Source organism: Argopecten irradians, chromosome 14 (assembly GCF_041381155.1).
Source record: "Argopecten irradians isolate NY chromosome 14, Ai_NY, whole genome shotgun sequence".
Lineage (NCBI taxonomy): Eukaryota > Metazoa > Mollusca > Bivalvia > Pectinida > Pectinidae > Argopecten > Argopecten irradians.
Window position 1 is genome coordinate 37,942,233 of NC_091147.1, and position 10,570 is coordinate 37,952,802.

Here is a 10,570-nt window from a genome sequence, read left to right on the forward strand (position 1 = left end):
ATAAAAAACACGTTAATTTTCATATTACGCAGGTCGTAGTATGTTTCCCGACGTCGTCATAATTACAACGCGTTATTACTATACTGCGCTAGACGGCAAAGCGCTTCAACTTATTTGGTGTTGTAACCTCATCTTTGGCCATCGTTATCAATTTTATTATGATATATTTGTTTTTAAAGAGACTTTCATTTTTTGTTTTGTTTCGGAAAGGTAGCCTAGTGGCCCTTTCGTGAATATCATGAAGTTGATAATCTTTTGCACTGAATGTGAAAGCATTTAACCGAAATGTTATGCTTGTTTCTATGCGTATACAATGTACATGTATTATTATTATGTATTATACCAACTTTTCCAAGTACATGTACATGTATATCACTACAGTGCATATTAGACGGAACACTTGTTAGCATTGGGAAAAAGGCCCATTACACCTTCTGAACAACTTTATTAAAATAAAAAACACGTTAATTTTCATATTACGCAGGTCGTAGTATGTTTCCCGACGTCGTCATAATTACAACGCGTTATTACTATACTGCGCTAGACGGCAAAGCTTAAACTTATTTGGTGTTGTAACCTCATTTTTGCTCATCGTTATCAATTTTATTATGATATATTTGTTTTTAAAGAGACTTTCATTTTTTGTTTTGTTTCGGAAAGGTAGCCTAGTGGCCCTTTCGTGAATATCATGAAGTTGATAATCTTTTGCATTGAATGTGAAAGCATTTAAATTATCATTCTTCAAAAATGAATTGTCATAAGAACTATGGCAGATAACTGTGAACAGAACAATTCGTCAATCTTTCCTATAATTGCTTCCTAATAAATAAGGCCGTATGGTAGCCTTCTTAGCTTTTTCAGGAGCTAATACTTGTTAAACATTTATAGTCGTGTATGCTTCTATACGCTATAAACCCACGTCAGATCTTAAAACCAACAGCAATTGAATAAGGTATTTGACTTGGAAGTGATTAAAAGTAAAAGACAGAATCAAGTTTGACAGTTACAATGTACATATATGTACATGACGGACCCCTTTGGTCATCTAAGATGTATGGGAACGCTTGAGTAGAGTAAACCAGTTAGAATCAGGAAGTGAGGTCGCGACGGTGGACTGATCATGATCTGTCAAATATCTTTAACAGGTAGCTATAATAGTATTACCTACTGTATACATGTAGGCCGTCCGGATGGGAGATGATCTTTCGCACCCGTAACTAAAGGTAAGGTGCAATTATAAATATTTCATGGCATGAAAAATTCATTTAAAATTACCAGATTGTCTGATGTTAAGATTATCTTTCACACCTGTAACTACATTGTAAAGGTAATGTTCAATCATTAGTTAATGACATGGAAGATTCATTTAAAATTACCAGATTGTCTGATGTTAAGAATATCTTTCGCACCCGTAACTATACATTGTAAATGTAATGTTGAATTAATATTTTATGGCATGGAAGATTCGTTTCAAATTACCGAATTTTCTTATGTTTTATCAAGCTTCATTATTCAGTAACATTGGTTATTGTCGAATTAGCAATTATCAAGTTTCATGGAAATCATTTAAGATACACATAACAGCTTTTATGCGTGGGCATAGTTACCTTCATTCAGTAGTTTAATTACAAAATATCACGAGAGTCTAAAAATATTAAAACAAAAACCCGTCCAATTGCTTTTATTAACACATTAACACCAACAAATTTTTTTTTTCACCACTGATATGAGTAGGATCACATTTTGTATGTTTGCGATAAAATGTATTTTTATTCATGATCAGCGCCCGATAAACAAGGATCGTTTTGTTTTTAAGTTTTTACCGTTCTCTTTCATTTCAGTGACAGCGTTTAAAATGGTTAAAAAGGCCCGAACATTAGGTGTGTGTTTGTTCATAACTGGATCACTGATATTTGCTGCTTACCAACTGAACCAATTAAAGTTCGCCAATAACGTTTACACGGAGACAAATACAGATCATGTAAGTATAAAGATAATCTTGAATGTGTGAGATTAGAAACATATTTATAGGTATTTTTTTATTTTTGAATTTTCACATCTTTAATAATATATATATGAAAGGACCGTTTTGACATTTTGTTTTAAACAGTTAGCTTAATAGATTGTTTTTCCTTTTTTTTCTTTTTTTTTAAATGTTAAACGTTTTTTTGTTGCCGTTTTTTATTCGGATATACAATTATTCAATTTATCTGATGATATTCTGAGACATTTCTATATGTTGAATACTATCTCATAAAACAAATTGTCTATGGCTTCAGGGTCAATTCACGCTCGGACAGTGTCAAGTTGGCTATACGGGCCCTTGACCACTCGATATTACAGTCATTCATGATAAGTGACCATCAACCATAAACACGGAAGTGGTCAATCGTTACATATATATCAACTAACAAGTCGAATTTCCGACACCTATATCAGGTCCACAATATACTGTTTTAGTTTGTATCGGTCGTAGAAATATTTCAGGTAATGGCGATTACTAAAGTTATAAAGAAAAAGGAAACACTTCAACTTTTAATTGCTCGAGAACAAAGAATTTATCTTTTTTTTTTCAATTTCATTAAAATCAGAAAGAAAACGTTTAAAATAGATTAAAAAAGGAACATTTAATTGCTAATTACATGGATGTGGTTCTTTGCCAAAATCCCATTTTTGTTCTTTAAAAAATCAATGAAAAACAGAAAATAATTATTGTATAATAGATGATTCTGGAAAATGATAGAAAAGTAAGAGAATTACATCAAAACAAGCTAGGGAAAAGTAATTAATAAAGACAGTATCTTGCGTAGTAAATGTTAAAAGACACGGAGTGGGTCTGCGATGCTTAGTTCCCGTTTGTTACACAACGAGTCGCCATGTCATGTATATTGTGTATTGCAATTTATTGTGATAAATTTGAATTCGTTTTTTTTTTAAATTGCATCATTGCCACATCGAAATGTATCGAGAGACTGCTTCAGGGGTCAGCGCTATGCGTTTTACTGTTTTTGGTATTTTGTGTTTTTATATGAGGTTTAATTACAAACTAGAAGATAATATACATTTGGTAAGTTATAGGTGCTTTTATTTCTGTACATATTTATGCCCAACAGAAGTTCAGTCGTTAAGATGACTATGTCTTTGAGAATTTTATGCCAAAGACAGTGTTCTAGTCGCCACTACACATATATACACTTGGCAACTTGTGATGAGGAAGTGTGGTCAGTGACCAAAGAGATCAGTGGTCAGCAACATTCGGACATGTTTGCCCGATCCCCGAGGTTACAGATTTAAATATAAATACAAATATGCTGTAGGTGTCTTTATGTATTACGGAAGAGCTATTGAGAAAAATAATCATAGCTTGCCCCAGGCAATCCTTATAATGAATGGAAGATACATGTACCTACGTTCATAAACATGTACAAATGTCATTTTTGTGTTTGTATTTTTTACGTGAGCTGCTAAAAGAGAGAAAGTTTACCATAAAATAATGGCATATCGTATTAATATTAATGCACATGTACTATCAATGCCGTGGTTGTATTAAATATGAAGGTTTTATTTGAATGATTAAATTAATGTATTAATAATATAGAATGTCATGTTATATGTGAAAATACTAATAATGTAATTTGAGTAACGTAAATGTAATATTATGCGAACAAGATCACGTATACGTTACAAAAAGTTTACAAATATGTGTTTCATTTCTACAGATGCAGTCACTAATATGTGAAATGAGCGAACAGGAAACGTTTTATTCAACGCTTTGGATAAAACATTTCAGATTAAATGCATTATTACAGCTTGGGCTTATAATATAATTACACCTTAGAAGTGTGGGTACCTGTCAATGATTTATAGGATATTCGTCTATCAGTTGTTGAACAATGGTACTTCAACATAAAAATTGGTTTTATCTCAGTATACCAAAACTTCAATGAAGACTGCACTATATACACACATGTAAACACTACTCGTATGCCTCTAAATCTCTAGTTGTACTGTCGTAAATTACATGATATCGGACCAATACTATAGTGACGAGCTAATAGTTACAAAAAAGTATTTTGCAGATGACTGCTGCAAGGGTCAGTTTTGTACTCCCTCTGTTTGTTTCTTTTTCTGAAAACAAGTGTTTCTGTCTGCCGACGAAGAAAAGATATAGGGTGTTATAGGATCCTATAAGATGTAAATTTATTTAATAGTGTACGCAAAATTTTGCATCATCACCGAAAGCAAACTACATGTACCATCATCAGCATCACCAGCAAAAACATAATAGCGATACATTGTATTTTTATATTAAAATTGACCGTTCTTACATTGCAAATCAATTATTACTCTGCTATGTTTTAAAGTGAACATGATATTTTTAGTTGTATAGCCAACAACTAACGTCCTATGAACAAGTCATGAACCAGATAATCGAGGGAAGCACAAATAAGGCAACACCGATACCAAAGGTCAGGCACATGTATTTAAGATATTAGCTTCGTATAATCTATTATGTTTTTAAATGTGTTTTTAAATTGTAAAATTTGTCAAATACACAATGTTTAATTAATCTTTAATTACGCAAGATTTTTAAAAAAATTGGCTAACATAATTAATGAAAATTTCCGACACTCTTCGAAAACCAATGTCATTATGAGTTCACAGAGTAGCTATATAATTATGCAACTTATGTTTCGAAATTTGACAGTACCAGGTATCCTCTGATAAGTTCCGATCGAGACATTTCATATTACATTATTTTCAGTATTAACATTACATGCATTCCATGAACTCGCTTAATTCAAATACTCGGATTACTCGAAGTTTTATCTCGGTCCCTTCGAATTCGTATTAACCGAGTTCCGCTGTATGTTCTTCCTGTTTCCTCACCTTTACTGTGAATTAATATGTTTTCGTGAATTAGTGTTTCCGAATGGTTGTGTATGTACAAGTTATACTTTGGTTCGCAGTTTTGAGATATTTCCCATATCGACAATAAAATACGGATATAACATTAGTTTTCATCCATACACAACGTCCGTCAAAAGAAGACATCTTTTTTTGATATTTTGACTTATGTTTGTAATTGTAGCAACCTTCATCACAACCAATTGCAGAAAAACCTGAAAGCATTCCGAATGACGTCATTCAGGTGGAAACAACAGAACAGACACAACAGGTAAGAGTTAAGAGTATACATGTTACATACTGTAAATGTACTTATTTTAGTGGTAAATTTATTTTCGCGCTGCCTTTGTTTTTGCTTCACATTTGTTTTTGCTTCATATACCATATTTTATATTTCAAATTGACTATATATATATATATATATATTCTTACATTGTAAATAATTTCTTACTGTGCTATATTGTAAAGTGAACATTATTTTTTTTCTCAGTTTGATAGACAACAATCGACGTCATATAATCAAGCCAAAAACCAAAGAATCAAGGAAAACACAAAGGGGACACCAGTTCCAAAGGTAAGTAACACTTATTGAACATTTTAGCTTAGTATACTATATCATTTTCTTATTTTGGAGTGTAAAGATTATCAAGATACACTAATATTTAATCACTCAATTCAAACTTTTGACTAATAGTAAGAATGGAAACCGAAAATCAATTTTTTCACATCCCTCAAATGTATGCTCCTCCTGTTTCCTTACTTACTATAAAGTATTATGTAAATTAAATAGGTAAACAAGATCAACATTGCAACGATATCAGATGATTAAAATCATAGATATCATCGAATCCTTATCAATAGTTTCTGTTGACTATGGAAGTCAAATTAATAATGACAACAGATATTTTTTATTTATCACCCGAGTACATGTACATGATGTACTGCTGCAAGGGGCAGTTTTATGCTCCCTCTGTTTGTTTCTTTTTTTCTGTTAACAAGAGTTTCTAAACTGTTCTGTCTGCCGACGAAGAATAATGACATTGCACATGCTTTGTTTGCTGACTATAGACTTTAGTTTACCTGGATATACCATTCTTTAACCCCTTTTGGTTATTTCGACTTATGTTTATAATTGCAGAAACCTACATCACAGCCAGCTGCGGAAAAACTGGCTCAAAGTCCGAATGGAGCTATTCAAGTTGCCACCAAAGCACCGGCAAAACAGGTACAATGATCCGAGAGTATTCCGTCTTTGCATATTACAGAGATAGTTCCCTTGCGGGTAGGTATCGATTGTTACGTCATTATTTTGTGAGCGCAATTCACGTCGTTATCTCCGAAAAGTATGACGTTTCGCTCTCAAATACATGACGCCACAATAACTACCTTCCCGCAAGGGCAGAAAACCCTGTAATATGCAAATATAGAATACGTGTTAGATAATTACACAAATATCAGAATCGGAAGGATTCCATTCACGTATGCGATGTGTATGTGTGAATGTCTGTATATTTTATGAGGTTGCGGTATGTTCGTGTCTCTTTGCGATAGTGGAAACTCTTTCTTATTTAATAGTGTTGTCTCACTGAAGCATATCGCAGGATACATTGTGGTTTTCATATATACAATACATATGAAAGATTTAGATGATTAAAATAATATTGATCGCCAGTACCATACAAATAGTTTATACAAATAGTTTTAAAACCTACGACAATTAAGTAATCATGTACCTGATGGCAACGAAAATATTTTAATCAAGAATTAAAGGACTGCTTCAAGGATCAGGTTTATGCTGTCTCTGTTTGTTTTACTCTTCTGTGAACAAGAGTGTCTAAACGGTTCTGTCTGCCAACGAAGAATATTGTGCATGGTTTATTTCTTTTTTGTTTGTTGCTAATCATCGCCAGACTTTAGTTAACGTGGATACACCATTGATATCCAATTTAAAATCATACAAAATAAAATCATACTCCAGAAGAAAATCCCATTTTGATATTTCGACCTTTGTTTACATGTTTATAATTGCAGAAACCTACATCACAACCAGTTGTGGAAAACCCGACTCAAAGTCTGAATAACGCTATTAAGGTGGAAACCAAAGCGACGGGAAAACAGGTTCTGCAGTCACCTTCACCACAAACAGTAGCGGGAAAACCTATCGAAAGTTTGAATGGCGCTAAACAGGTAGAAACCAACACACCGAAGAAACAGGTAAATAACTTTAAGAGTATACACGTTACCTAATTACACAAATATAGGAAATATCTTTTTGGGAAGAGTACTATATCTTTGTAGATTAATTTTTGAAGGCTGTCACGCATTTTTTGCCACTTTTGAACACCTGCCTTGCAATGGTAGCAAAGCCAAGACTTTTAATTGGTCAAAATTTAAATTGAGATACTGTCTGACTTCAGTGAGTATTGGTTCATGTAAATTGGGCTTGAGGGATGCCGTGCACAATGTTATATAAAAAAACCCGTTAATGCGAGGAGACACAAAGGCGTTGGATTAGTCGAAAATTTGATATCATCTGTGATATTGGAGTGCGAAGTTCGCTGCGATGCTGAACGCCATGGCACGACTGTGGGGGACGTTTGAAGGACTTCTACAATGTACTGCGTTAAAGTCAGTATTTCTTCATATGGCTGTCTTGAATGTTTTGTCTCGAGTCTTATTATTGCCAATATGGTATTAAAGGATAAACATTTTCGTTGTTCCAGGAAAAAGCACAATTAAGCATCACTGATGACATTGAACTAAGCTATCTAGCTGAAACCGAGATTGTAAGTATCAAACGCTCGATATTTTGAACTTTTCTTTATACCTGTTTTGAGTCAAAAGTCTTTCTGCAATATTACTTTTGTTTTATGTATTTTTTCTTTTTTTAACTGAATTTACCTGACTTTATTAATTTCGGATTTGATCCATTTGGCATAAAGAAAGAAAACTGTCCGCTTTCTCAGCACCTACATGTAAAGTTTCAATAATATCCTGATATTTCATTTCAACATGTCATTATTTTTGTGCACCTTTGAACGTTTTATTTATGAAACCGATCCCTTCTTTATTCTTATCAATAGGTATAATAAAAACAATTTAGCCTGATGAATTCTTTAAAATTACACATTATTAAAGATTTTATGAATATTATGAGCTAGAAGAGTTAAGAAATATTTGCTATAACCGGCGGACGACGACGTGATAAAGTCATATTTACCAGAGATGTATTAAAATGTGATTATTCTAAATACCTTTTCATGTGAAACGCTTATTTGTTTCTTATATTCTTTGCAGAAAAACGTAGCGAACTTTGACCAATGGAAGGGCACTAATAGAAGTATAACCGTTATCACGGCATTCTTTGATATCGGGAACTACTCCAGGGGAGGCGGGAAGTCACGGGGTCCGGACAAATACAAACAATGGATGCGCGTGTTTTCTTGGATACAGAATCCCGTTATCTTTTACACGGATAGCGAAGAGTTCGAAAAGATATTTTTAGATTTCCGGCGAAATGTGACGTCAAACACGAAGGTCATTCGCATATCACGTGATGAATTATGGTCATTTCAAATCAAACCAAGAGTAACGGAAATTTATGCAGATCCAAAATATCCTAAAATAGTACCTTACACAACTTTGCCGGACTATGCGTGCATAACACATTCAAAGTTTCCGCTCATTGCTGACGCTGCAAAAAGGAATATCTATTCATCTAAATACTTTACGTGGGTAGACATTGGCTACTTCCGTGAAATAGAAAATAATACAATCAAATTCTGGATGGAAGTCCCTGCAGAATTTGATAAAACTAAAATTGGAGCCACTAGAATATTCGGAACCCGACATTCAGCATCCGTAAAGACGATTGTTAGAATATCCATGAATTGGATTGGTGCGGGAATATTTCTCGGTGAACGAAATGTGTTTCTAACATTTACAAAAGACTACAAAGAATCAGTGTTACGCTTTTTAAAGCAAGGGATCCACAGCGTAGAACAATACATGATTGGAGCTATGTATACCAAAGTTGAGCGAATTGCACACCCTCCAAGAGTGGAGATACAAGACTTTAAACCAGTGCGAGGAAAGACAATGACAACCGACCCATGGTTTTATCTGGGGTTCCTTATGTATAAAGAAGTAAAATGAATATTTATTCTATTTTAAAAGATACGTTACCATCAATGATTTATAGTCGTCATACCAACACCAATGTCATCCAATACTTAATTAATCTTCTTACAGTTGGAACGGACGACAACTATTTTGTTGTTTGGCATTCATCTGCATTGGCTTTAGTCCATAAAGCGGAGCACTCAGGATAATTTACTTGATCTTAATAGGTAAATTTCCTATGACAGATTATTCACTTAATCTTGGGGTAGGTAAATTTATATTCCCACCGACAGATTATTCACTCGATCTTATGGTAGATAAATTTGCATTATCACCGACAGATTATTCACCTGATCTTAGGGTGGGTAAATTTGCATTATCACCGACAGATTATTCACCTGATCTTAGGGTGGGTAAATTTGTATTCTCACCGACAGATTATTCACTTGATCTTAGGGTGGGTAAATTTATATTCCCACCGACAGACTATTCACTTAATCTTAGTGTATGTAAATTTGTACTACCACCGACAGATTATTCACTTGATCTTAGGAGAGGTAAATTTATATCCCCTGTGGCGAGTATATTGGAACGACGGACGCTGATTAAGATTTCTCATTACCAGTACCTATTGCCGTTTTTATGTTATTAATTCATAGTGGCTTGAAAACTGCAATTGTGAATTAACTGTTATTGTATGACACACACACAGGTGGCCGTCCTTAACATGTAATTTTATTTTTTCTTCTAGTGTCTTGACAAAGGGGCAGAGCGCCTCGAAAATTTGACAATCTTTTGTCCACACTGTTAGAATTACTTCTTTGCCCTATATTTACTACTTTAAGTAATTCGTATCCTACAGACATATGTCTATAAGGATCCACTGTTATATGGAAAATAACTGTTGATATTACTTCCTTGACCCCGCCCCCCACACACATATATATATTCTTGTTTACACATGGCAGAATTTTTAACACCCGTTTTTTGTAATATACATTTTTGTATATCATTTTGTGTTGTACATTTATTACAGTGGCTGTGTTCTCCGCCATTTTGCACAAATGTTATTTGATGTCATATGTATGTTTATTGTTATCCTATATGCTGTTTGCATTCGGAATAAAATGAATTGAATTGACTAAAGGAGCAGAAGGCAGTAGATCGTTGTAATTGACTACCCACCCAATTAAATACCAAGATAGGCTGCTAGTATAAGAGTAAAACAATAATGTTATGTTGTTTTGATTGAAGGTTTTGTACTGATCCTTATACCTATCTTGTGGTATTTTCAGCAATGACGTAGACATGGAACGTATAATCTGGGACTTATTTCTTCATGCACCGGTTATGTTGTATCTGACGTACCACCGGAAACTACTGTTTTTTTAAACCACGATTTATCTGTCGTTGCTTTTAACTTGGATAGATTTCATGTCATGTTATGGAGCTTGTAGCTGCGGTTGTCCCTTTGTGGATAACTTCACTACTCATTACAAGCATTATAATGATTTCCACAACGTTAGCAAAATTGACATTC

General features: G+C 33.8%; 1 protein-coding gene across 1 annotated transcript; it reads left to right on the forward strand.

Annotated features, from left to right (window-relative positions):
• Nucleotides 1-1,776: 1,776 nt before the first annotated feature.
• On the forward strand, nt 1,777-10,542 carry LOC138306830 (uncharacterized). The gene is made up of 8 exons (XM_069247316.1): nt 1,777-1,981; nt 4,383-4,469; nt 5,093-5,179; nt 5,399-5,482; nt 6,047-6,133; nt 6,940-7,122; nt 7,632-7,694; nt 8,206-10,542. The coding sequence occupies exons 1-8, from the start codon at nt 1,856-1,858 to the stop codon at nt 9,061-9,063; spliced, it is 1,575 nt and encodes a 524-aa protein (XP_069103417.1). The 5' UTR covers nt 1,777-1,855; the 3' UTR covers nt 9,064-10,542.
• Nucleotides 10,543-10,570: the final 28 nt, after the last annotated feature.

Excerpts from the sequence above, each read along its gene's own strand:
- LOC138306830 (XM_069247316.1), top strand. The coding sequence starts at position 1,856 with ATGGTTAAAAAGGCCCGAACATTAGGTGTGTGTTTGTTCATAACTGGA. Across the intron at positions 5,180-5,398 it reads CAACAGAACAGACACAACAG|TTTGATAGACAACAATCGAC; the intron begins GTAAGAGTTAAG and ends TTTTTTTCTCAG. Across the intron at positions 7,695-8,205 it reads ATCTAGCTGAAACCGAGATT|AAAAACGTAGCGAACTTTGA; the intron begins GTAAGTATCAAA and ends TATTCTTTGCAG.